Consider the following 27,239-nt stretch of genomic DNA (forward strand, 5'->3'; position numbering starts at 1 on the left):
AAGCACAGTCAGCAACGTGGCCTGTGGGACCTGCACGGCTCCCCGGCCCCTTTTCCAGCCTCACCCCCGACACTGCCTGCCTTGACCTGGCCCCCCGGCCCTTCATTCCACATGGGCCGCCCCATTTGCTCAGACGGACAGAGGCCTGTCTCCCCTGCGATGCCCTGTGCCCCTCCTTCCCCCAACAGCTGCTGCCCACCTTCCACGTCATCCCAGCTCAGAAGCCATTTTCAGGGGCGACCCCGAGCCCAGGCCAGACGGGGGCCCTGTCACCTGGCCTTATAGCACTTGGCCCTCCCAGCACTTCTTATCCTGACCAGGCCGTCCGTGGGCAGCCCCGCAGCTCAGAGGCCCTCGGGGAGAAGAGAGAGCTTGGAAGGTGCTTGCACCCGTTCTCAGGCCAGGCACCCGCTCGCTGCTTCCCTGACGCGACCCCGCCCCAAGGTCCTGGGTGCGTTAGGAGCCTCACATCTCGTGGTCGAGATGCAATTGCTCAGCTCCCATATCACAGGGGATGCTGAGTACGGCCGTCGACTCCTCAGGAGCATGATTTCATTTAGGGATTTTTTCCTCGGCTTTGAAAAAATAACATCTCTGAACTCTCCAAGTTAAAATGTGGGCTCATCAAGTGAGAGGGATCCTGAGAGCTTTTTCTCGGTGGGTGACTCTGAAAAGGAAGCTTTTCCTTGACCATTTAAGGGCTACACTGAGGGGAGGGTCTTTATGGTGATGTGTCAGATGTTTCTTCTTGATTTTGGTTGACATTTGAAAGGATGAAAAATGTGAGTACTTTCTGACAAGAAGAATGGTTTTAGATTATGTACAGGACTTTCTCTTTCTTGGCACTGAATTCCGCTCTTTGGCATTAAATCCTGCATTAGTTTGCTGCATCAAAATGTGATGTAAAGTCTTCCACGGATTTTTGGTGGAAAGGGCCGAGGGGCAGTATTGACATGAGAAGCTGGAAGAGCCCTGCTTAGCACGGTGTCCTCGTAGCAGGGATCCAGCGGGCCGATGATGCTTATGTTAATAGTGCATTTCCTTTAAGTGTGCTTTATAGCCCTCAAGGTTTCTCCAGCAAAATTGTCTCCTTTCATCCTCCCAGTAGCACCACAAGGCTGGCACGGCAGGTGTGATTATCTCTATTTATGGGTGGCGAAATCCAGCGGCAGAGCAGCAAGTGAATTTTGCCAAGTCCCACCTCTGCCTGGGCAGGAACCAACCTGAGAGCCAAGTGTGCTGAATTTCAGGCGACGGATTAACTGGGGAAATGACACGCTGACACAATAGACTCGGGAGTCTTGGCCACCTGCACAGGTCAGATGAGAGCTTACTGAGCAGCTGCTCAGCACCTTGCCTGGCTGATCGGAGGTGCGCACACGCCTGTTTGTGGGGTTGGTGTGATGCTCCCAAACTGGATAAGGACAACCGAGAATCTGGAAAACCCTTCTTGATCAACAGCGTTGCCATCCCCCCATCGTTGCATTTTCCAGGCACAGTTACAAACTAGAATAATGGAAGTTCTCTTCCTTGCCCAGTTGAGCAGTAGAATGGTCAAAACGGAATGGGAGAGCAAAACAGTAAGGAAAGAATTTATTTAATCTACAAATTGGTCAGTTCCTGAAACTGAGCGTTGAGTAATCGGAGAGTGATTCTCAGCACCTTCACGTGTTGACGTGGGAAAACACATGTGTCTGCACACATACACGTATGTTATTCCCCTTTAGTTCAGAGGCTACAGCTTCCACCGTCATCAAGTTCTGTAGATATGGTTTGGAAAGGCCAATTACACTTTGTTTCCAGCAGTCTTTCTCACATAATCTACACAAGAAAAGTCTCCTCCGGTGTGGCTTGCTGACTGCTTCTTGTGAGCGTGCAGCCAGTCTCTGCCCCCACTGGGAGAGCGCACGGCATTCTGAGCAGCTTTGGGTATTGTTGTTCAGTCTGATAGTTTGGTAAACAAAATATTCCCGTTGTAATAAGATTTCTTTCTGTTCTTCATGAATATAAATGCTTCTGTATGATCAGTACTCTGATCTACGTGTTCCTGTCCTCCACCCATTTTTTTAATTGCACAATGAATATGACTCATGATTTCTATTCATAGGGGTTTATCCTAGGGAGATGTCAGAGGTGCAGTGAAGTACAAAGATGCACACAAGAGCATTTTTATTGTAATAAAAAACAGAATAGATGTCAAACAATAGGGACATAATTGAATAAACTACGGTATATCTCCTAAAAGGCATGTCTCAGAGAATGCTCACTGACACGGAAAAACATTTCTGATGTAGATTCTAAAACAGTGTGCAAACCCGTATATGTTATATGACTTCAGTTTTATTAAAACTAGGTTTTATACCCCACCAACCAACACACACATTCTCTCTCTCTCTCTAAAATACAAGAAAGTGTATTTTAATAGTCATATTTTGTGTATGTGTGTGGTTTGTAGGGTTGTGACATTTTAACTTTCTCCCGTATTTTCTGTAATAATGGTGAACGTGCAGAGTCAGGGTTTGGTGGCTTTTGTTGCCCTGTTTTCCACCTTCATAGTCAGCCGAACTGATGTGTGATCTCCAACCAGCTAGTTTGCTTTTCAAAAATATGCCCAGCGCTGTTTTACTGCTCCCTCCTTTTAGTGTTGGTAAATATCCCTTCTTGTAATTGTTCCACACTAACTTTACTCTGGTAACGACTCAGAAGTCCCACCATCACCCGGTTTCTCCTGACATGAACCCAGGGAAGAGGGGCCATTCTCAGAGCCTGATGGCTGCTGGAAAACACCCACAGCGGGGGGCGGGGGGGTCTCACGTCCACCAAGCAGATGTGCTGGCTCGCAAGTCCACAGAGGCCACGCTTGGCACCAGCTGGACTCAGAAGGGTGTAGACAGGAGCCGTTGGCTGGCAGACGGTCTCGGGTGCACCTCCCCCGCAGCGTTCCACACAGCCACCCACCCGACAGCTGTGTAGCAGTGTCTTCTCCCCGTCCCCCGGCCAGTGACAGCTCAGTAAACGGGACCCCTGTGGGTGGATGTGGAATCCCTGCCAGGTGCCCAGAGGGAAGTGCCCGGTGACTGGAATCATGCACTCGAGGAGGTCACGGTGATGGCTTCCTCCCAGAGTTTACGGTTCTCCTCGACCAGTTGCAACGCACCAGAAATAGCATCACCTACCATTAGAGCCCATATCCACCCTTACCAAGTGTCCAGGGCAATAGAAACAGAAAGTTACCTGAAGGTCAATTTCTATGCAGGGGGAACCGGCCATTAAGTTCTGAAGGCAGGAGGGTTTCCCAGTCTGTTAGCCACAGTTGGTAATTCTGACCTTCTGTTATGTGGCCTGTTGATGAAACCATTCAGGGGACCAGAGGTGACATAGTACACCCAGAAATTAAAGCCATGTGGACACACGAACCTGATGGGCACCAGCCTCCCGAAGACATACCGACCTCTCCGTCAGCAGTTTGCTTCTTCACCAGAGTCTGCCGAAGGATGTGTTGACCGGGTGGCAAGGTTTAGAGACAGAATTTCCATGTTCTGGTGACATGGCTTATCTGTGTGCAGTGTTCCAGTAATGTCAGTTAACTGTGCAGTGTTTCCAGTGGGATTAGAATGGCCTACAACAGAGACAATCCCAGTTGCTGTGCAAATACATCGCTTCCTTATGACCACTGCTGAACCAATGGGCGCTACCATGACCAGCCAAGCTGTTCTGTTTCACACTATAAATTAAGCTTAATGTCATATATAACGGGATCGTTCATCCTCGTCTACTGTGGAAGTGTTAGTAAAATTGTGCCTGGTCAGGAAATGGGGTAACCCAAAAGAGGAAGTAGAAAGCCAGGGGAAAAGCAATTAGTAAGTAGTGACCATTACCGGGGTGTGTTCTCGAGATCAGGACGGTCGCTCTACCGTGTAAGTTAAAGAAACCTAGGCTGACGTGATAACTGGGGGTTTTAGCTGAAATATAGAGAATCTGTTTTCCCCCTTGATAGTAGCATGTTGGGTTCACTATGAATGTTGAATTTTGCCTTCATGATAAATCATTCTCCTTGCGAATACAAGTGTAGTAATAGCATCACTAATTAATTTGCTAAACGTCTTTTCCTGATCTCAGACGCTCATAAGACCTTTGGATTCAACAATGTTAATTAAGTATGGAGGAAACCTTAGGAACTGTCCAGTCAACCTCGTATTTTGTAGTGAAGGACATGAGATTCAGTGAGGTTAAGTAACCTGCTCAGAGCTGGACAACTAGTTGTCTCAACTGGAATTTAGCTTTCTACTTCAAGTCCAGCATTCTCTAATTTATAATTCCACCGGAGCTGTGCTGTTCTCTTTTAGTCAAGCACTGAGCTGTTCAATATGTTTTCCTTTGGGCCTTGTTTGTCCAGAACTAAAAGCTAACTTGTGCCCAATTATGGTACTTATCCCATTCCTGGTTCCTGAGATAATGAGCTCCCCCTTTAGCTCCGTGTGTCTTTGAGCTGAGCTTTATCGTAAGCACCCTGTGAAAATGTGGGTATTCTTCCTGGTCTAGCTCAGGTGTCACCTCCTGCATGAAGTCTCGCCTGATCTCTCCAGGCAGAACAAACCTTTATAATGATGATAGTAACCACAACAAGAATAAGTGTTATTGGGGCTTCCCTGGTGGCGCAGTGGTTGAGAGTCCGCCTGCCGATGCAGGGGACGCGGGTTCGTGCCCCGGTCCGGGAAGATCCCATATGCCGCGGAGCGGCTAGGCCTGTGAGCCATGGCCGCTGAGCCTGCGCATCCGGAGCCTGTGCTCCGCAACGGGAGAGGCCACAACAGTGAGAGGCCCGCGTACCGCAAAAAAAAAAAAAAAAAAAAAAAAGAATAGGTGTTACTGAGCCCTTACTTTGTGCTGGGCACTGTTCTCAGTGCTTTGAAGTTGTCAGTTCACTCAGCCTCATAGCCACCCTAAGACTGAGTTCTGCATTGATCTGTATTGACAGACAAAGAAACTGAGGCATCTAGGAGTCCAGCACTGGCTCAGGTCCTGCAGCAGGTCCACTGTGCTCCCAGAGCACATGGTGCAGATGCCTTTGCAGGGCCTGGAGCTGGCTGAGGTGTGTAGGATCCAGACTCCCATTTGTAGATGTGAACATCTTCACAGCAAAGCGCACTGTTCCTTAGAGATTGTTTCCTTTTGTTTTCCTTCCATTAAAAATAAAGCCAAGGGACTTCCCTGGTGGCGCAGTGGTTGAGAATCTGCCTGCTAATGCAGGGGACACAGGTTAGAGCCCTGGTCTGGGAGGATCCCACATGCCGCGGAGCAACTAGGCCCATGAGCCACAACTACTGAGCCTGCGCGTCTGGAGCCTGTGATCCGCAACAAGAGAGGCCGCAATAGTGAGAGGCCCGCGCACCACGATGAAGAGTGGCCCCTGCTTGCCACAACTAGAGAAAGCCCTTGCACAGAAACGAAGACCCAACACAGCAAAAATAAATAAATAAATTACTAAACTCCTACCCCCAACATCTTCTTTAAAAAATAAAATAAAGTCAAGATGAAAAGGGATTTAATATCTATCATAGCAAATTTTACTTCTTCAGAATATTGTCTATGGTCCGATTTGATTCAAAAATTTATTGTAGGCTTAGGACGCATAAAAGAAGTTGAAATTTCATGATACATCTTACCCTTAGGCAGACTCGTAAGAACAGCTACTGAAATTAAATGAGGATGTGTACTTGTGTCTAGAAGTTTTCCAGCTCATTTCTGGTTGAAGTGAATCTTTGAAGAGGCAAGAGGCCTGAGCAGGAAGCTAATACTTGATAGAGCTTTCAGCTCCAGGCTTCCATGACAACGATCTATGGGAACTGCCCTTTCTGCATCTTCAGTTTAAAATGTCAATATTTACGCTGTTTCCTACACTTGCAAAATACCCTTTCTCACTGGTCTCTTAAATGACACTGACAGTATTTTTTTTAGAATTTCTTTTTAAAAAAATCTGATTGAGTCCTGTTCTTGGTCCACAAAGCTCAGTTTCCACAGACATTGGATATTTGCATCATGTGCTTAGGTCCTTGTGGGAGTAGCAGGCAAAGAATTTAGATAGAGAAAACACAGGGCAGAATTGAGCAGTGCCTGGAGAACGGGCTGATTTATACTTTAAGAGCTTCGGGAGACATTAGATTTGTCCTGGGCCACTGCTTCATAGATTTGGTTGCACACTGGAATCGCCCAGGGTGTTTCTTTAAAATACTGGTGCCGGGGGACATCCCTGGTGGCTCAGTGGTTAAGACTCCGAGCTCCCAGGCTTCCCTGGTGGCACAGTGGTCGAGAGTCCGCCTGCCGATGCAGGGGACACGGGTTCGTGCCCCGGTCTGAGAAGATCCCACATGCCACGGAGCGGCTGGGCCTGTGAGCCATGGCCGCTGAGCCTGCGCGTCTGGAGCCTGTGCTCTGCAACGGGAGAGGCCACAACAGTGAGAGGCCTGCGTACCGCAAAAAAAAAAAAAAAAAAAGACTTCGAGCTCCCAATGCAGGGGGCCCGGGTTCGATCCCTGGTCAGGGAACTAGATCCCCCATGCGTGCCGCAACTAAGGAGCCCGCAAGCCACAACTAAGGAGCCTGCCTGCTGCAACTAAGACCCAGCACAACCAAATAAATAAATATTTTAAAAAATAAAAAAAATAAAATACTCATGCCAGGGTCCCACCCCTAGATCCTAACCACTGGGCTGGGCTCTTGGACCTGGCTGTAGGATATGTCAGACCTCCTCAGATCATTCCAATACACATCAGAATTCGAGAGCCACTGACCTAACCCACCCTCCCCCTGGCCCCAGGGTATTTGGGGCTGACCTAAGGTCAGAACTGTAGCATCTTCCAGGGCACCCCAGGCTGCACATGGGCCACCCAGTTGCTCCAGGGAACGGCTGGGGAACCACTTCGTCTCCTCCTGCAACTTCACTCCCCACGCCCAGGGCATCCCCGCACTGTCCCTGGCTGGTCCACCTCTGTCTGTCTCCACCATCCCCCCCCCGCAGCTGACAGGCTGACTCCTGCCCTGCCTTCTCATCTGCATGGGCCTGGGCTCCCCCACAGAAGACTTGCCTCTAGCCACGTTGCTCCCCTTCTCGAGCTTCTGCCAAGGGCTTCCTGCTACCTCTGGGGTCCTGTAGCCCACGGACGGACCCTTGGGGGCTGGCACCCGCCTCTCCCCCACTCCCTGGGCTTCCACTCCTGCTGCCCCTCCCCCTCACGCCTGGAGCTCTCGTCCAGCTCCCCAGGCCCACGCCTGCCTCTGGTTCTCTCTCACACTGTTACCTCCGTGTAGCCTAATTTCTCAGCCCCCCTTTCTTCATCCTGCTCGCCGTTCAGATCTCAGCCTAAAGCCCAGTTTCTCAGAATCCTGACACCTGCCACAGCACGGGTGAACCTTGAGGACGTTATGCTCAGTGAAATAAGCCAGACACAGAAGGACAAATGCTGTGTGGTTCCTGTCACACGAGGTCCCTGGAGTCGTCAGATTCCTGGACAGAGAAAGCAAAAGGGTGGGGGCCGGGAGTGGGGGAGGGGGATGAGGAATCATTGTGTAATGGGGACAGAGTTTGAATTTTGCAGGATGAAAAGAGTCCAGGAGATGATGATGGTGAGGGTTGCACATCAGTGTGAATGCACTTAACGCCACTGAGCTGTACACTTAAACGTGGTCGAGGTGGCGAATTCTGTGTCATGTGTGCTTTACCACAATAAGAAAACTGCTTCCAGTCACTTTCTCAGGGACTCCTTGCCTGCCTTTGGCCTAAGTTAGTAGTACTGTTACGTGTTCCCAAAGCTCCTCAGAACATTTTCCTGTTAAAGTTTGTCTTCTTTACCGGATCGTGAGTAAAGGCACATGATACGTCCCACCTCATTCATCCCTGTGCTCTCGCATGATTGGCACAGAGTTGGTGCCCACTAAGTAACTTTTCATAAATGTTGAGTGAATAAATCACAGATTTCAAGCTTCCCAGCCCACCAGTCACAATTCCTAGGAAAAATACAGTTGCTAAGATAGTCAAAGCCATTTGATGTTAACATACCCAAGAGTATCAGACAGATTGTCTGGTCATGGTAAATGATAACATTGGGCGCACTCTGTGGAGTTTGAGTCTCCAGTTGGCCTTAAATGTAGATGATTTTGGAGGTGGGTGAGTTCCAAAGGGTCCCGAGACTACGTCTGTTCTATCAGATAAATGCAAAGGAAAATGCGGACCACATTGCTGGTTTGGGATTTTTAAAGAACACCCTATTTGTAAGCACTTCCTTGATTAACGCTATGTTTTTTCTCTTTCCAAATTAGATATTTATCTTTGAAAACAATATCTACTACTGTGCACACGTCGGGAAGCAGGCCATCCGTGTGGTCTCAACTGGGAAGGAAGGCGTGATTTACAACGGCCTTAGCGACTGGCTGTACGAAGGTACGCGGGATGTGGGAGGCTTGGTGCCTGTGGTCACTGCTGCTGCTGCGTCACTGGGATTGGCCGTGGTGGTGTTTCCTCTGACTCTGTCAATTAAACTCTGTTTCTTGAGGTTCTGCTAAATTACAAAGAGACTGTGGAGCCTCGGGGAGCAGCAGGCGACCATCGGGGGCCTGCAGTGTCAAGCACTCACCTGGTGGCCAGGTGGGCAGGGCATCCTACAACCCTGTGCTGTGCTGGTGGGTGACTCCCGGAACAGTCAGGATCCCAAACGTGCAGGTTTCCTGCTCCCTTTCTGAGAGGTTGAGTGCCTGGTTCTGCCTGGGGAAGGGAGAGCTGGAAAAGACATCAGAGGGTAAAGCTTCCAAAAGAAACGCGTCAGGGTGGCCTGCCGGCCTGTGAGCATCCGCCTCATCGGACGTTTTCTGCTACTGGTTTTCCTCTGGCACCAGAGGACTCCAGCGGTATGCATTATTAAATGACTAAAAATCTGAGCGAGAAGCTCTCTTTTTAAGCATTTATAACCCGTCTCCACATTAATGACAACTTCGTCGTAACAATAACAGCCCTGTATTGATTGCCGTTAGTTGCCAGGTGCCATGCTAAGCACTTTAGTGCTTTTTATTACCTCATTTGCCCGCCACGTTAGTCCAGGCTGCTCTAAGGAACACCACAGGCTGGGCAGCTTAAGCAACTTTTATTTCTCGTAGTTCTGGAGGCTGGGAAGTCCAAGATCAGGGCTCCAGCAGAGCTGGTGTCTGGTGAGGGCTCTCTTCCTGGCTTGCAGACGGTCACCTTCTCCCTGTGTCCTCACATGCCAGAGGGAGAGAAAGTCATGGGGAGGAAGCTCTGGTCTCTTCATCCTCCTAGAAGGGCACTAACCCCACCGTGGAGGCTCCACCCTCGTAACGTCATCACCTCCCAAAGGCTCTACCTCCAGACACCATCACATTGGGGATTTTGGCTTCCACCTGAATTTGTGGGGCCACAGACATCCAGTCCATAACGCCCTCGTGAGAGCATTCTGAGATGAGTGCTGTTACGGACATTTCACAGAGGAGGCTCAGTGAGGGTAAGTCATCTGTCCAAGGTTACACGAGGTTAGGGGAGATGTATCATGGAGTATCACTGTTCAAGTGCAGGACTATCCCCTTTCTGGAAATGCAGATGTCAGCAGGATGCCGACGCAGCCCAGCACTGGGCTGATAAACAGCTTGTGTTCTTGTCAGCCTGCTGGTCTGAGACCACACGATCACAGGAAGAATTCACTGTGCTGGGCTGGGGCAAGGGTAGGGGGCGGTCAGGGGACCCCCAACGGGGTCTGGGCATGATCAAGCCCATAAAATACCATGTTTCCTCAGTGCTGTGCATTCCTCAAGCTGGGTTCTGCATTGCAGGGGTTTATGTATCCTAAAGGACAGAGCGGATAGACCTGTATGCTTAGTCCCACTTCCCATCGTGATTTCACTGAAGTCACTGAAGCACAAGGTTGACTTGATTTCCATTTTTTTAAAGTGAGATGTAAGTCGTAGACAGTAAAATGCACAATTATAAAGACACAGTTTCATGGGTTTGACACAGTATACACTGGGCAGCCCCATCAAGATATAGAACATTCCAGGACCTCCCTGGCGGTCCAGTGGTTAGGACTCTGCACTCGCATTGCCAGGACCCCGGTTCAGTCCTTGGTTGGGGAACTAAGACCCCGCAAAGCCATGTGGCGTGGCCAAAAAAAAAAAAAAAAAAAAAAGATATAGAGCATTCCATCATCTCAGAAAGCACCGCCCGAGCCCCTTTCCAGTCACGTCTCCCCTCACCCCAAGCTTCCCTTCCAGAGGCTCCTACCATCCTGATTTCTGTGCAGCTGGCTTCCTAGCAGAATGCTGGAACGTGGGCACCCATGTAGGCCGGCCCTCTCGCTGCGTCTCCCTGGAGTCCCGTGTTTACTCCAGCATGGCTGCTGCTGCTCGGAGCACCCAGGATTCCGGTACTGAGCTGCCTTCTGGGGCCAGGAGAATCGACCTTGAGGTTTCATCGGGCTCATACAAGGGAGTCACTGGAACAAAATGGACACTGTCCAGCTTCCACTGTGCTTCCACTGTCCTGTGCACGAACAGCCTTATGAGCAGCAGGCCCCAAGTTCCAGGGCGATCACGGCAATGACAACCCAATGACCCCTGAGAGAGAGAGGCCCCTGGAGCCCTGGCTGGAAGGACCTAGACCTGCCCTAGGAATAATCTCCTTCAAAAATCCATCACCAGGAGATGGAGAATGTCTTTTTTAGTATCTTCCTAATAAAATAAAAAGCTCATTGCCTTGCAATTCAAAGTAAGCTTTTGCTTCAGCAAATCCGTTGAAAAGAAATATTTCCTCAAGGCATTTACCCAGAATTGTGTTCGTGTGATAACAGGGCCCCACGTGTTCTAAACCAGTCCCAGGTGATGTGGCAGCTTCATCTCCTTAGTGCTGCCCCCTGGAAGGCTATATTTGCTGATGCTTCAGTCTCTGAAGTTGGGAGCGTGAGAGCTCTGGGGAATCTCGGTTCCTTTTTTAATAATTGGAAGGTAAACTCTGAAGATTGCCTTTTTCTAATCTGTGACTTAACTGCTTCACTTCCACATGCTCCTTAAAAAAAAAAAAAAAAAAAAAGGAGAAAAAAGATTAGGGGGAAAAATACCCTGACAGCATTTGCAGGGGGCCTGACTCGCTTGGAGATGTTAGTTCTGAGAAGAAACGAAGTTATATAAGTTCTAAACCACCCTGCAGCCCGTAGGCTTGTTGGCAGTCAGATGCCATATTGATTTGTTGTGTTCCCCAAAAAGGAACTTTGAACATATTGAACATTTCAGAATATCAAGGACTGAGGGAGAGAAGAAGGAGACCAGGGGACTGCCAGGAATCTCCATCCCTGGACCAAAGGTTTACATGCACTCGGTAGGAAACTCCCCCAACTCACTGACGCAAGCCCCACACACGGAAATGCACCCGCGGCCCTGCCTGCAACCGCAGACCACGTGTCTCACTGACTTTCCAGTTGCCCTGCCTCGTGGTGGCCACACACTGATCTTGATAAGCAAAGTGCATGTCTTTATTTTATTCTTCTGGGCAGATGTCATGGAGTTACGTAGAACTTTGATTTTAATATGGGATTAAAGACAAGTGTCCTACAAACTGTTTTAAGGTTTACGAAAGTTGGTTATCCAGAAACTAAAGATGTCACTAGTTTTTTGAGAAGTCAGAAAGGAAGTTTCTGTTAAGAATTTGCACTTTCATGCAAGTGTTAGCAATTTTGCAAAGCTCCTAATATGTAGGCTTATGGGCAAAGAGCTGGATTGTCCAAATTTTTATGAAAGGTTCATGGTTACCAGTGGTACAGAGATGGTTGTATTTCCCAGTTGCTGCTACTTGTTTATATTACTGGGTTGGCCAAAAAGTGCCTGCGGTTTTTAAGTAAAAGTAAAGACACATTTCTCATTTCCACCAAGAACTTTATTGAACAACGTAGTCATCCTTTTGTTCCACTACCTTCTGCCATTTTTCAGGCAACTTCATAATTCCATCTTCCCAAAACTTTTTATCTTTTTGAGCAAAGAACTGTTCCAGGTGTCCTCCAGGGAGCTGAAATTTTTTCCATTAAGAGACTTTTGTAAAGACCGAAATAAATGGAAATCCAAAGGTGCAATGTCTGGTGAATATGGCGGATAAATCAGAACTTCTCAGCTAAGCTGTAACAGTTTTTGCCTGGTCATCAAAGAAACATACAGTCTTGCTTATCCTGATGGAAGATGATGCATTTTCTGTTGACTAATTCTGGACACATTTTGTCAAGTGCTGCTTTCAGTTGGCCTAATTGGGAGCTGTACTTGTTGGAATTAATCTTTTCATTTTCCAGAGTGAGCTCATAATAGAGGACTCGCTTCCAATCCCACCATATACACAATATCACCTTCTTTGGATGAAGACCGGCCTTTGGTGTGGTTGATGGTGGTTCATTTTGCTTGCCCCACGATCTCTTCCGTTCCACATTATCGTACGGTATCCACTTTTCATCACCCATCACAATTTGTTTTAAAAACGGAACATTTTCATTCCATTTAAGTAGAGAATTGCATGCGGAAATACAGTCAAGAAAGTTTTTTTTTTTTTTTTTGCTTAACTTGCGTGAAAGCCGAACATTAAAGCGATGAACATCACCACGCTGGTGCAGGTGACTTTCAGCGCTGGATTTGGATATTTTGATGTCGGCTGTCTCCCGTGTGGTATAATGTTGATTTTTCTCAATGTCTCGATTTGATCACTGTCAACTTCAGCTGGGCTACCTGACCCTGGAGCATCGTCCAGTGAGAACTCTCCAGCACGAAACTTCGTAAACCACTTTTGACACGTTCCATCAGTCACAGCACCTTTTCTGTACGCTGCACAAATCTTTTTTGGTGTTTCAGTTGCGTTTTCACCTTTCTTGAAATAATAAAGCATAGTATACGGAAAATGTTGCTTTTTTTCTTCCATCTTCAATATTAAAATGGCTACACAAAAATTCACCAATTTTGATAAGTCTTTTTTAAATACACGCTGATATGAAGCTGTCACAATCTACCAATAGTGTTTCGAATGAAGTTAAAGATAACTAAGCGCTACCAGAGTCATCTTATGGAAAAAACCAAACGAACCTTTTGGCCAACTCAGTATTTTCATTTTCATCATTGCCATCATACACACGAGGTATAGTGGTACACAGCACAGAATTTTGGGCCAATAATTTTTCAGTAATGAAACTTTAAGTCATTACATGTTTCCACTAAACTAGGAGACCTCCACACCTCTATTGCCAAAGCAGTCATATGCGTAACCCTAAATAAATAGCAGTATATTCAGTGATAGGTCATTATCGTGAAATGGCTCGTACCCCAGTGGAAAGCTGGAGTGTGTCAGGCTCGTTTGAGAACCACTCTGTCCCCACGTGTGTACCAGTCCTTGTCACTTCAACTCCTCCGAGACCCGATGGAGGTAGGGTGGGGGCAGTGAACGTGAGAAGGTGTTCACAGAGCACAGCCTGGCACCATCAGCTGGGATGCCAGGGAGAGCCGAGAAATGCCTGGAGGGCATTTATTTAACATCTGGTTTGGTGTGGATGAACCCCCGGGATGAATTTTACCCTGAACTAGTCCAGAGCTTGGTGGTACTCGGAAACGTGATTGGATGCAGGGAGGCTGCTTGGCCGGGCAGCCTCGCCACGTGAGAGTCAGCGGGAGTGATGCTGAATAAGGCCCCCTGCTGGCTGCTCGGCGTCAGCTCCTCTGCTTGGCTTCAGGACCTAGGCAGTCAGGCAGTGCCTGGTTGACAGTGACCAGAGGGAGAAGCAGGAGAGGACCGGACGCTTCTGTTGTGCCCTTGCCCGGGCCCTCAGCTCTCCCTCCCTAGCACACCTCCTCCCCTTTCCCGGAGTCCCGGTGCTCCTGATGGCCAACTGCCCCGTGGGCCATGGTCCCCATGGTACTCTGTCCTCTGCCCACCTGCCCGGGAGCCCCCAGGCCCTCCCCCCAGCCCCGTGCTGACTGCCCGGCTTCACTTGGGGCTGGGGTGCAGCTGGGCCCCCTTCCCAGGGCTGATGCGGGTGGAGGCACTCGCAGTGCATCCTGCTCCCAAGCTTAGAGTGCTCTAGAAAGCCTGTTCTCGCTGGGGCAATGGAAGTCGCGGGAGCTTTGCTAAGCTGGAGTCGTTCAGAGCTGCTCATTTGACACACGAGCCTGGTCACGTGGTCCTTACCCTTCACGTTCAGACTCTTGTCCAGAGGCTGCAAAGCCTGGGTGAGGCTGAGGCCTGTTTGCTTTTCTTAACACTGTCTCTTCAAGTATCTTTCAGAGTCAGCACTAATGACCTTACAGTTTTCTCTCCACAGAGGTGCTCTGAGAGACCTCAACGAGAGGCCAGGGAGGCCCCGGTGGATGAACTAAAATTCTTTCCTGACTTTTGTTTTGGGTGTGACTCCACGCCTTATAATTTGGATTATTCAAGGAGGCAGGGAGTTGACTGGGGGAATGGCTGTCATGGGAAGAAATGTTACTACGACTGAAGCCCTTACGGAGATTTGTGGGGTGATTTGGAATATGTGTGCTTTCCACGGGAACTATTCCCCCGTAAGGAAAAGAGTTCTTCCCCGATCATCCAGAGCCCCGCAGTCTCTCTAAATTCTCTGCGGTGAAATTGCTAAGTAACGTTTCCCGCGGAACGTGCCTGTTGGGTTTAACGTAAACTTGTGGTTTATTCCATGCTTGGTGAGCTGTGTGTGCTGACTTGTACACTTAGGCTCACTGTGTCCGCTGCCCACTTTGTACAGGTCGTCAGTGGACTGAGCCAGTGGGATCCCCTGTGGCCACAGGCCTCTAGTGAACAGCCCTCGCCTGGGACTAGTATGTGTAGGTAGAGGACATACTGCACACCAGATTTTTGTCAGTAAGGAAGTGTTTCTAATGCCTCTTGCACTATTTTTAAAACTCCCTGGAGTACATTTCGATCATGACATTTTGCGAAGCTTATAGAGCCAGCCACACACTGGAGTGTACATTCTTGATTGAGTTCTTCAAATGCTAATGTCCTGAAGTACTGGGTTAGGGCACTTCAGCTGCTAGCAAACTGCATCCTGGTGGTAGATAAAGGGAATTGACACGCCCATCGTGCATCATTCCCGCCGGACTGATGGCTTTAAAGAAAGTTACATGGCCAGGAGTTCAGTGGACTTAGAATCATGGTCAGTTCTGTATGCTATTATTCAAAACACAGATCTGTAGTTCTTTGGACTTAGTGGTGGTTACTTCTCTGATTTACATGATGGGAAATCTTGGTCAGACCAGGAAATCTCTTATTAGGAAATGGCCAGAAGCTTGTGATTGGCTTTACAGAGTCCTCTTGTGTAAGGGTGGCAGAGCTGTGGTAAAGGCAGGGTCTTTGCAGCAACCATGCCTGCCTTTGAATCACAGCTTCACCACGTAGAAGCTACGTGAACCTGGGTGAGGTTGAACTCTTTGTGTCTGTCTTCTTATCTGCAAAACAAGAGTAAAGGTCATCAATGTTCCCTAAGGTCATCATGGAAGTTAAACGAGCTGATACGTGTACAGTTCTTAGAACAGTGCCTGGGACTAGGAAACTGCAGCTGTTGCTGTTAAAACTACTGTTACTTTATCTGTAACTCCAAAAATTAGTCACGTAGCACGTACGCACCTCATTTTCTCACCTGGCATCGCCAGCAGTCAGGAGCACTAATGTGTAGTCCATTCTCCTCCAGTATCGGTTTCAAAGACTATTAAAATCTATTCACTCATGAGTTATTGTCTATAATGTGTTATATAAGAAGTACATGGCTTCCTACTCAACCTGGAGAGGATGTCTGTGCAGATATGAACATCTCCCTGGAACCTTCTGTCTGCATTTAGAGTCACCGAGCTGGAGTCACATCCCTCACTCGTCACCGACACCAGACAGCTGGTTAACCTATGAGCACCAGAGATCTTCTACCTCAGTAAAAAGTATGCTTCAGGATGGCCTGTAGAAATTAAATACTTAAAAATCATATTCCAGTTCATCTATGGCTTCTAAAGAAGGATATGAATGCCAAAGAGATGATGAAAATCCTGAATGTAATCAGCCTCTGGAAAGCCTCCAGACCCGGGAGGTGCTGCTGTGGAGCAGTGGCTGCAGACGGCAGGGCCTTTTGCGCGGTAACTCAGCGCTTTCAGTATTTAATGTAAGTGAAAGGAGCGAGTTTCCTGCGCAGCCCTTGCCTTCAGCTCCGTGACGTAGTAATGACCTTGACTTGCGTAGCAGGTGGCTTTTACCTTGTAGAGAGACACAGCAAAGACTCATGCTGTTCAGTGGGGACCCACTCAGCTCCGACATCGAGGTGGACAAGATGCTTCAGTCTGTGTTCATCCCTTCTGTGCTCGCTCTGACCCCAAGAGAGACGTCCTCGGGTTTCTAGATGTCTGTGCATATCAGCATGAGAACAGTGGTCTAAGGCAGGGAGTGAGGTGGTCAGGTGCGTGGGGAGAAGGTGATGGCCAGCCTACATCTAAATGGCCACCAAGGGTCTCCTCGCCCCCTGGACTGGTCCAACCATATCTGGGCCCTCCACTTCCTCCTACGCCCCTCAAGTTCCATCACAACCTCCCCCGCCAGCACATCTCCCAACCGTGACGGTCCCTACACATGGCAATGCTTACCTGTCCTCACGGTGCTGCCTCGGCTCCAAAATTCAGATGCAGGATTCTAGAAACCCTCCCAGGGGAATCAGCTGGCCTCCCTTTTTTCACTGTCATCAGAACTTCCACTTCCACAAACTTCCTTCAGCAGAAATAACAACCTGATTATTGAAAAGCAGGAACTGTTAATCTCATTGTAATTACAAGCTTCACTTTTTATCCCCAAAGGTAAAGGAATCAGGAGAGGCTTTAGCAATGGCCGCAGTCCCCTTACTAGGGGCCGAGGGGAGTGAGATTGAAGCTGACAGCTCCAGACCACCTCCTAAAGTGCCAGCCGTGGCTCACCTACTGCAGGAAAGTTTAACTTTGACTGTTTCTTCCATGGCACGCCTGACACGATTAAACAGGAATGAATCTATCGACTCCTCTGCAGGAAGAAGGCGCTGCTCTTTTCCTGCCGCAGCTGCGGAAACTTGGCCTCAGCAACGTTAAGTGACTTCTCAGTGGTCACACAGCCAGTGAGTGGTTCCAATTTGGCCTCCTAACCACATGCCCATTGTGTGTATAAAAAGCTGCATTAACTTCTTGCAGGTTAAAAATAGGCTTGATCGATGCCCAAGTGATGAGTGGACCACCCGTCCCCTTGACACGGTCTGCTCGCTCCACAGCCTTCAACACCCCCAGCTCCGTGCAAGGCGCTTCTCAGAGTGCAGATGTGAGAGCCCAGGGGGCCTGCGTGTGAGTCCCTGAGCTGCCACTCAGCCACCCGGTGACCTTGAGTGAGTCACGTATCTTGCCTGGCCCTCCCATCCCTCGCATGAAAAGTAAGAGCTCAGATACCTTCCCCAAAGAATTAGTGTGAGGTTGGATGAGAGCACATCCGTGAGAGCACAGGTAGGACCACGTGAACTTGCCAATACGTGTGATCACGCATTAGCACGTGGCTGTGAAGTGCTCCACAAGGATAACCCTCCCGCCTGCCTGCCCTGCCGCCACGGCTACTGTCGGACGTGGCAAAGTCTCAGATGGCCGTGTGCCTGGCATGGAACGAGTGTCTACCACAAAGGGGCAGAGGTGTTTTTAACGGGAAGGTGGACCCGGACACCTCAAAGCACAGCCTCTCCGGTGGGTTAAGGGCCGTGGTTGTGGCCTTGGATTTCTCCCAGCAGAAGCTTGCAGAGACTCATGGCTCGCCATCTTCCTCGTCACGGCTCCTTGTTTTCCCTGCATATTCCCAGCACCCTTCTGATCGCCATGGTGACCATACGGTTTGGACTTTAATTACTATTATATCTTATTGCCTGCCAGGAGCATTCAGGCTGAGAGTTGCCATTTAAACTATGTAATCAACGGGCTGTCCAGTTGTGGGGATGAGGTGTTAGGCTGGTCGATCTCCTGGTGTTACCCCGAAGGTTCTCCACTGAAAAGGTGATGTGGCCCAAGCTGGGGCCCGACCGCTGCGCCAGCTGAGGAAGGAACGGTATTCTGACCCGGACACTCGGGCCAGCGGTGAGGGCCCTGACTGTGAAAACAGCTTTGGGAGATCAAATACTCGAACTCCGATCTGGAATTTCTCCTCAAGTTCAGTGCTAAGGGCAGGGCCTGTGACCTATGCTTTGCAACCCAGCGTCCTCCCTGGACTAAAATAAGCCCGGTCAGAGAAGGGGGAAGAGGATAGCCTAGATCAGGCTGGGAATCACAAAAGTAGACCAACAAAGCAAACCAGACACTACCTCCCTGATTCAGAACGAGGGGAGTCACTCACGCCCCTCACCACACCCCTCGTCAGGGTGGAGGCGGGGCTGGGGCACGCTCCCCGTGGTCCCTCAGGGGCCCAGGCTGCTGGGGCCGCCTTCCTCTCGGGCGGGCAGCCAGCCCAGCCCAGCGCGCTAGTGGAGGAGGGGGTTCAGTTCTGGAGGGACGCACGCTAGCCTGCAGGTGACGCTGGCGGCCAGTCCTGCTCGTAACTCGCTATCCAGGGCTCGGTGCCCGGGCCCAGGAAGTGATGCAGCAGCAGGAGACCCGGGCCCGGCAGAGGTGGCACTGAAGATTCCACATCTGGACGGCGGGCCGCAGGCCCCAAGTCTGGGACCAGAGCAGAAGAGGAGCTACTGTGGGGTACGGGGGATCCCTCAGAGTCGGCGAGGAGATAGAGGGTCAGGTTCAGGGGGCGGCCAGGGAGTGCCGTGGGACCGGTGTGGTTGCAAGGCTGATGCCACCGCGCTGGACGCCGGGAGGTGTGGGGACCTGGGAGGGGGGATGCCGAGTGAGGGCCATCTGCCGGCTCAGAGCGCACGCGACGTTAGTGAGCTGCTGCAGGTGGACGTGCCACGTCCCTGCACTGGAGTGTTCAGGAGACAGCTGGGGGCTGGGGCTTTCTGTCCTTGCACGCTCACCTTGTTTGCCACTCAGTGACTAATAGCTGGGCGAGTCCTCAGACTCACTAGCTTGTGGGTTTCCCTCTTGCGTGGAAGGTTGGTCAGTGTCACCTGTGCCTTGTGGCCAGCTGCCTTCTTCTTGGCGTCTCCTTGGATTCCGTAAATTAATGGCTGTGGTTCCCAGTGGACAGCCCCCGCCTGCAGAGGAGAGGCCCCAGGAGGGGCAGGCCCCCTTGAGCTGGTCGTTGTGTGACACAGTTTGATTAACTGCAAACCCCGGGGCCTCAGAGTCAGAAGCTGAGTCTGCACTTGATACTCCAGCGTGGGCCTTGTTAGTATCTCAGAAAAATAACTGATTGCTTTAATTCAATGTGAAATTTAAAAATCAGAAATAAGAGAAGTCTGAGAGGAAAACGTTCTCTAAACATGTGGGAAGAATTCCCACTGGTCTTGAGAAATGTTTCTCACAATTAATTACCTAATCCTGAGAGATTTTGATGAATAATATATGATGTTCAGTGGTTATATTTTTAAAGCTTTTTAATTATGCATCGATTGTGAGATTAAGATAAACACATCTTCATCTTTTTGCTGTAGAGTCTTAATGAAATTTAGGTATCGGTGGCTGAAATCTTGATGCTCTTGGGAATTCCAATTCCTTTTCGTCTTTTCTGTCTCCTTAAATCACATAAGGATGGGACACCATTTGCCCTAGTATTGAGAGTTTGTTAATACGTTCCACCAAAATGCAAACAGCAAATGCTTGACGGGAGACACATCAGGCTCCAGGCTTGTATGTGCTCGAAACAACTTCATCTGAGGCTCAGAGGCCAGATTCCTGCCTCTGCTCTTTCGCCACTGTACCTGCTTCCTAACCTCTTTGGGCCTTAGTTCCTTTTCCCTGGTCTGCAAACATAGTGCAGTGAACTCCATAACACTTCTCCCCGCCCCGCTATGTTTTTGTACTTAAACGTCAGTGCTGGGGACGTGCAGCACGACAGCATGAAGTCAGTATTGGCGCCAGGTGACTTTGTGGTGAGCTGCTGACCTGTCTGCGGCTTTCCTTGGTGGGTGCGAGGGGCGAACAGCAGGGCGGGGGGCCAGCACGGGGTGCCTCTGTCTCCTGCCCCACTCCGCTCCCCCGACAGGACCGTACGATCCTCAGGGGATCCTAACCCGCCTTCTCCTTGCCCCCGGGGGAAACTGTCTGCGCTCAGGGAAGCAGCCTGCCTCTCTTCCTTTTACCCCCTTTTTCCTTTCTTTCTATAAGATTTTCATTTTCAGTATAACTTTTCTCTTTGCTCAGGGCTGCCCTTGGGAAGGTGCGGGGTGGCGGGGGTGAGATGACAGCTCAGCTTCTCCATGTCAGAGCCATCTGGACGTGGAGTCATGGAGAAGATGCACTCTTATCTCTGATTCTATGAACTGGGGCCGTGCCTGGAAGGCGATTGCAGGGCGTAGGTCTCAGGTCAGCCTCACCTTCGTACTCAGCCTCCCAGCAGTGGGAGAGCTGTCCTGGGAAGAGAGTGACTCCTGCACTGGCCCCAAGGGCAGACACACAGGCCCCGTGTCTCCACCGCACAAGCTTGTGGCTCTGAGCCCCAGAGCAGGTCCCAGAGCCCAGTGCCCATCATCCCCAGGGTGAGCAGAGCATCTGCTCCCTCTGGCTCCAGCTGATGAGTCAGCCCCTCCCCGGGACACAGCACCTCCCTCCCAAGGCCATGGCTCATCCGTTCAATGGAAAATAGGCAGCCAAGCCAGGAAGCTGCCAGGTGCCGGCTGTACCCAAAGAGGAGGTGACGTTGCAGCTCTTACCGGAAAACACCCGTCCAGCACCTTGTTCTTTTTGCAGGAGTACGTACATCTGACCCTTGCTTTATTCATAGAAAAACCAAACAGCTGGGGGACAGGAGCACGGAAGGTGTCGGGGTTTTAAATAGATGTTCCCGAGAAGGTGCCCGGTTTTCCAGGAGGTTATGGGGTCACTTCAAGAAGGAAGCAGGGGGCTTCCCTGGTGGCACAGTGGTTGAGGGTCCGCCTGCTGATGCAGGGGACGCGGGTTCGTGCCCCGGTCTGGGAAGATCCCACATGCTGTGGAGCGGCTGGGCCTGTGAGCCATGGCCACTGAGCCTGTGCGTCCGGAGCCTGTGCTCCGCAACGGGAGAGGCCACAACAGTGAGAGGCCCGCGTACCGCTAAAAAAAATAAAAAGAAGGAAGCAGGCCCTGCCCAGCCCTCAGGACAGAGAAGGTTCTGGATCCACTCCGAACCCTTGTATTTTCGGTTCTTTTAAGTGCCTGGCTCACACTGTCTTAATCACTCTCTGACTTTTTCGTGTCCCCATCACGTGACTTCCGTTAAAGGTTAATTCTCCCCCGCCCGCTTCCCGCCAGCTGGGTTCCCCCCACAAATCCCTGTGCCCGTGTCCCTACACAGATGTGAGGAATTTGCATGTAACAGAATCCATTCCGTGAGGAAGCTACTGTGAGACCTAGCCCTGGCCCACGCCCTGTACTGATTATGGAACCTCATGCACCGAGATGGTGTTTAATCACATCCGAGTCACATGGTACACATCTTCAGCACCATTTAGACACTTTGGCAGAATGACCTGTTCTGGTTTAAGATTGTAAAAATATGAAAATCAGAAAACCAAGCAACCACTAATCAATTAACTCAAGAGCTAATTCCTTAAACGTTTTTTCCAAATTTCCTTCTCTCATGATGTTATCAGTACCTGGTCCCCAGTCTCTTTTTCAGTTTCTGTCTTTCGCTGCACACTTGCGGATTTGAGATCCTGTGAGATGTGAGCCAACATAAGCTGTCCTAAGGGGGAGATTTATGAAATAGCTTAGGAAACGCTGATGGTTAGAAAATCCGTGGCCACCCGCCTACACCACGGGGAAAAGTCTGACGAGTGACGCTTCCCCCGCCTCCCATGAGCCAGGTGCAGACGGCAGGCGTGGGCGGGCAGTGCCCTCCTGTCCTGGCACCGTGGCTGCTTCCACTCAGACAGCACTTCCAGCCTCCGGCCTCTCCACCTGCCTTGCATTGAGGAGGCTCTGGGTCCTAAAGGGAGTTGGGGTCAGAGCCCCCAGAACTTAGGGACAGAGGCACAGACTTCAGCGCCTGGCAAGTCCTCCCCAGATCCTCAGCATGCCAGAAGTCCCCTATGTTCCTGGGCCAAAGGAAGGTTTCCTTGGACTCTTCAGGGAGCATAACACACTGCACCTTGGTGGCCATGCGGGGTGAAAGTCGGAAATGAGAAACCGTCCTGAGTGGTCATGGCTGAGATTTATAGAAGACCAGGTGAGGCAGGGGTCTCGCTACCTGCCACGATGTCCAGATGCTCTCCACTCAGGCTGGGCCGTGTGGGTCTCTTTCTATGTGCTAGAGTTTTATATAATTACCTTTGTTTCATTGTAAATTTAACTGACTCTGGAAAAATCATCATTAAGGGAACAAAAAGCTGAACATTAAGGGAATTGAAAACTATGTAAAGGAAACCTTTCAGGCTGCCAAGGAGTTGGCCTTCTCGGGGTAATGGGGCTTTACTGACTCTGACTCAGATGCTACAGGATCAGGAAAAAGGAAGTGATTTTTCCCGCACTGAGATCTCCCAAAGCAGGTGACACTAAAACAGATGATGCTTAGCAGGAGATGAGGAAGGAGTGTGTGTGTGTGTGAGTGAGTGTGTGTGTGTGTGTGTGTGTGTGTGTGTGTGTGTGTGTGTGAGAGAGAGAGACAGACAGACAGACAGAAAGGCAGAGACAGAGACAGAAGGAGGCAGAGAGAGACAGATTTTACCAAAAAAAGAGAGATTTAACAAAAGTTTGAGGACTTTCTTTGCCCTCAGTGTGGCTGGCTCCTTTTGGCATCGCTGGAGTCCTAAAACACTGACCTTCACGCGGGACAATGACAAGTAGAGTGGCCTAGTTGCTTTTACACGGCAGACGGATTTGCAGGTGGTCATCAAAGGGCCATCAGAGGCCTTGGGTGCCCACCCTACAAGAGCAGCTTCTTGACAATTTCCTACTTAAAACTCGCCAACCACTGGAGATGCATTTGTGGACTTTTTCCCCCCAGAATAAGAAAAGGAGGACAGGAGAATTGAGGCAATCTATCGGTGTTTGGAGAAGCTGCAAATTAGCAGCCAGCAAGGTTATAATGAACATCTGAGTGATCATGCCGTGGAATAAAAATCAAACCCAGACTCATGTCTCCTCCCTGAGGATGCTGCCCCCTGGTGGCCAGCCCAGGAATATAGGGGTGCGTCTGCCTGGTACTCCAGTGCTGATTTGCGGGAATTGGCAGACTGCTCTGATGATGATGAGATGCTTGCGGTGAGTAATGTGCAAATCACACGGTGCTGATGAGCGAGGTAGGCTGCGAGCACGGCGAGGTAAAAGTTCCTTTTGCCTCCTGGCTTGATGTTCGCCGATTTCTTTTTTAACTCCCATTTAATTCTGCTCTTGGCACCTCGGATAAAATATTTAGTGACCGAAAAAGGCTGCAGATGCACGCGGGAATAAATAAGATTTTCTGTATTTAGAATGAGGCCATTTATTTCCGAGTACAGATACATCAGGCAGGTTATTTATGTCTTTTGCAGTTTTCCAGGACCCCGATTTCTCCGGCGCTTTGGTTTTCCCCAGTCTGTACAGCAACGGGGGTGTAGTGGCAGGCAGTTATTAACACTGAGAACCCACGGGGCCGGGTGTTTCAGGAATGATCCCAAACGCTGTCTCACCGTCTGCATCTGTTCTGATCTGCATCTCGCCTCATTAAAGATGACTCTGTAACACTGATGTGACCCAGACGGATGGCGCCTCCAAATGCTGAGCCGTAGCCCGAGCTGCCGGACTGCTCGGGGCAGGCAGGGGAAGCGGGCTGTAGGCTCGGCCCCTGGTTGGCCGTGCCCCGGCAGTGTTTGGACGAGCAGTGGACCAGGAATCTGGACACTGAGCCAGCCCCACCCTCTACCGTCCTGCGAGTCTGGGAAACAGCCCTGGGGAAGTGTCCACTCCACACTCGCCAAGGCCAGAGTCCAGTCAAGACTCTGGCACTCCCTTCGAGCAAGCTGCCCGTGTCCCTGGGCCTCAGCTTTCTCCTCTGTGAAATGGAATCACAGAAGCAGCCCCACGGTTGCTAGGATGTCAGTAGGGTGGTCGTAGTACCTGGCACACGGTGAGCTTTGAGTCACTCGTAGGACAGGTGACGTACCTGCCCTTCCCGTCGCACTAGATTACGGTGAAGCTCAGGGCACGTGGGGCCTGTTGGTCCCAGAGCCCAGGGTGTTGTCTGGTTGCGAAAGTGGTCCTTCCTGCAGCATTTATCAAGAAGAGAAGAAGCAGCCAGACTGGGAGAAGCTGAACTCAGGCACATGTGAGCGAGGCTGGGAGGCTCCAGAGAACATTCTGCGAGTCAGAGTCAGAGGAGGACCAGGGCAAAGTGCTGAGCTGGGTCCTGTCTTCACAGCAAGGCACCTCCCCTCCGAGTTCCAGAGGCACAGCTTCAAAAAAAATACCTGTAGGCGATCAACTCTGTAGGGTTTGGAGGCCCCCAGGAAGCCCGAGGCCCCGTCCCTTGACCAGGAGATAAAGCCTCCCCGTGGGAGAAAGGGGGAGCCCCGTGTTTGCGGTGGGGACACAGCCCCAGTGGATCCTGCCTTCTCTTCATGTCCTTTGGCGCCTGATCCTGTTGGGTGCTTGTTAACAGAGCCCCTCCCTTGTGAGACCCCCCCAACCCCAGAAGTACCATCACACTCTTCTCAGGCTTCTGGAAATTTCTCCCTGCAGTTATTTTATTCACAGAGAGGTGCTGGCAGCCCCTTTCCTTTGGACTGCACTTGGCCAAAAAGCATTAGAGGAAACAGAGCAGAGATCACTTGATTTTAGACTTTCGTATGCTCTTTGCATCTTGGCAAAGGGAGAATTAACTCATGGTGACTGTTGCATTTCACTCTAAAATGAAGTTGAAATTTTCAGCCAACTATTGTACAAATTTGAGAAGATTCATTAAAGAACTGCTGATCCTACAAAACACAACTAAAATATACCGCCTTTATCTTAGAAGTGAGTTCCCTCAGAGGATGGGGACTCCCACTGGAGCCCTTCTCTAACTCAAGGGTCAGCTCCTCAGAACTGGAGTTTTGTCTCCTGCCCTGCATTATTCCCAGGGCCGCGGGAACTCACAGTTCCTGCTCCACTTAGAGCTGGTAGTGTAGAGGTTAGCTAGGAATGAGTGCGCCGGAAGAAGGCAGTGGGAAGGGTACCCGGGTGCCGTCGCGAGCTCACCCAGAGCAGAGACCCGTCGGTCCCGGGGAGGGAGAAGCTGACCTCACCCCCTGGAAGAGCTGCTCTGTAATTGGCCCTGAACCACTTGACCTCCGTTTGCCTTCCAGCGCTGTCTGCTTTACAGTGTATATATTTGCATTTCACTCCATAAATGGACCAAAAATCATAGGCTCTCAGAAGGTTGCCAACCTGCAGTTGTCGAGGTGAAGTCGACCATCCGGTGAGAGTTGTGTTGTGGGAAGAGACGGGTCTTGGGGTCTGGCAGCCCTGGACTGACTCCACCACTTACCCGCTGTCCGAACTGCAGCGAGTTAATTCCTGGGCAGGAGCCTCACCCGCCTCCTCTGGGAGGTGGGAGGTGGCGCCTTGTGGATCCGCAGTAACCCGTGCAGCGCCCAGCACCACGGTCACTGTCAGGCTGTCGCCGAGTTACGGCTGTTGCTGCTTGTGCTGTTGCTCTCAGAAAATGCCACATTGGTAACAAACAGAACGATTTCCATTTCACCTTTCTGACCCTGGGTGTCCACGACCCTCCCAGAAGCACACCTTCACCCCACCTTTTAGCACGGGCCACCACAGTAGGGGACAGCGGTGCTCAGGACCTAGGAGTGGGGGACAGTGTGCAGTTGTCACTCTGGTGGTGACCAGCATTTAACCAGGCTTGGGGTTTTGCCAGAGAGTGAGCCGTGGACCAAGACGGGTAGCTCGGCCCAGCTCCCGTCCTGGCTCCCGGGAAACCCCGTGAATGTGGCCGTCGTGGGTATTTCTGTGGCACCACCACTGGTGGTTCTCATGCTCTCACTTGCGGAGCATTTCCTGTTTGCAGGACGCTTGTGCGGGACGGTGCCCTGTCGGTGCTGCTCTGATCTCAGGCTGTCCCAGGGCCTGGACGCGCAGGCTGGGCTAGAGAGCTGGGGAAGTCTGTAGGGTCCACGTCAAAGGCAGGGGAAGCACTATGGACGGACGTGACCCCACGGGATGGGCCCCCTTCGCTCTGATCACCTCTCTTTAGTCTAGTTCAAGACGTCTATTGAGCACTCACTGTGTGCCGCGCACCGTGTGGGCACCATGTTTGCCCTTCGGCCTGGGGTGTCTTTCTCACTGGATTTGAGCAGCTCTGGACACAGGAGGTGGGAGGCCTCCCAGGGGCGACCTGACCCCGCTCCGCCAAGGCCTCCCCTCCCCCTCCTCCAACCCCGCCCAGACTCTGAATCTTGCCTTTCCTTCCTATGAACACTGCAGAGCTAAAAGGTAGTCCTAAGTTGTTGGGTTGCCAAAGTTACAAAACAGGACTTAGCAAGGGTTTATGGGACTCGTGTCATTGTTCAGTAATTCGGCTTAATAGTATACGCGGGCGCACGAAGGTGCACGCCGGGGGCCAGCCTGGGAGGGCCTGGGTGTGCAAGTAGTGCCAGCACACGCCTGTTGACCCGCCGGGACTGTCCCCGTGTGAACTCCATGGAGCCCTCCCGCTCGGGCCATGGCAGCCACCGCGGCTGCTTCAAGAGAAGGGGTGGGGGGGAGGGGAGGGGCGGGGGGGGGAAGTGGGGGCTTCCCCCGGACCATCGCCTCCACCTCTCCGTCCTCTCCCCTCCACGGGCACAGCTGGTTTCGGAGGAAGAACTCTCCGCTCGGGTACGTGGTCTGGGCTTGGGGCAGAGTACAGCTCACCTTCCCACCTGGAACGGGGACCTCGCGTCTTCAGCCTGAGGCACACTGAGCGACTGCAGGCTGAGGCCAGGTGCAGGACCGGGAAATTCAGGGGGCGGGAACAGGTGGGGACGGCGTGGGCTGTGGGCAGTGGCTTGGCCCTCAGCTCAGAGATTTGCCAGCTTTGCAGCCTCCCGTCCACGCTAAAGGCAGCGCGGCACCACTGTGTGACCGTACCTGGGGTGACCTGGATCCCCCTCCCGTCGTTCACGCCGAATTGCTGA

At 51.0% G+C, this 27,239-nt stretch overlaps 1 protein-coding gene across 1 annotated transcript in view; it reads left to right on the forward strand.

The window, feature by feature from the left end:
• DPP6 (dipeptidyl peptidase like 6) overlaps window positions 1–27,239 on the forward strand; it is a 772,816-nt gene that overhangs the window by 601,832 nt on the left and 143,745 nt on the right. The window contains exon 8 of the mRNA XM_033863543.2: window positions 8,317–8,437. Within this exon, the coding sequence (XP_033719434.1) occupies window positions 8,317–8,437 (121 nt within the window). The remainder of the gene's footprint in view (window positions 1–8,316; window positions 8,438–27,239) is intronic.

The sequence above is a fragment of the Tursiops truncatus genome, chromosome 9 (genome assembly GCF_011762595.2).
Source record: "Tursiops truncatus isolate mTurTru1 chromosome 9, mTurTru1.mat.Y, whole genome shotgun sequence".
In the NCBI taxonomy this organism is placed as follows: domain Eukaryota; kingdom Metazoa; phylum Chordata; class Mammalia; order Artiodactyla; family Delphinidae; genus Tursiops; species Tursiops truncatus.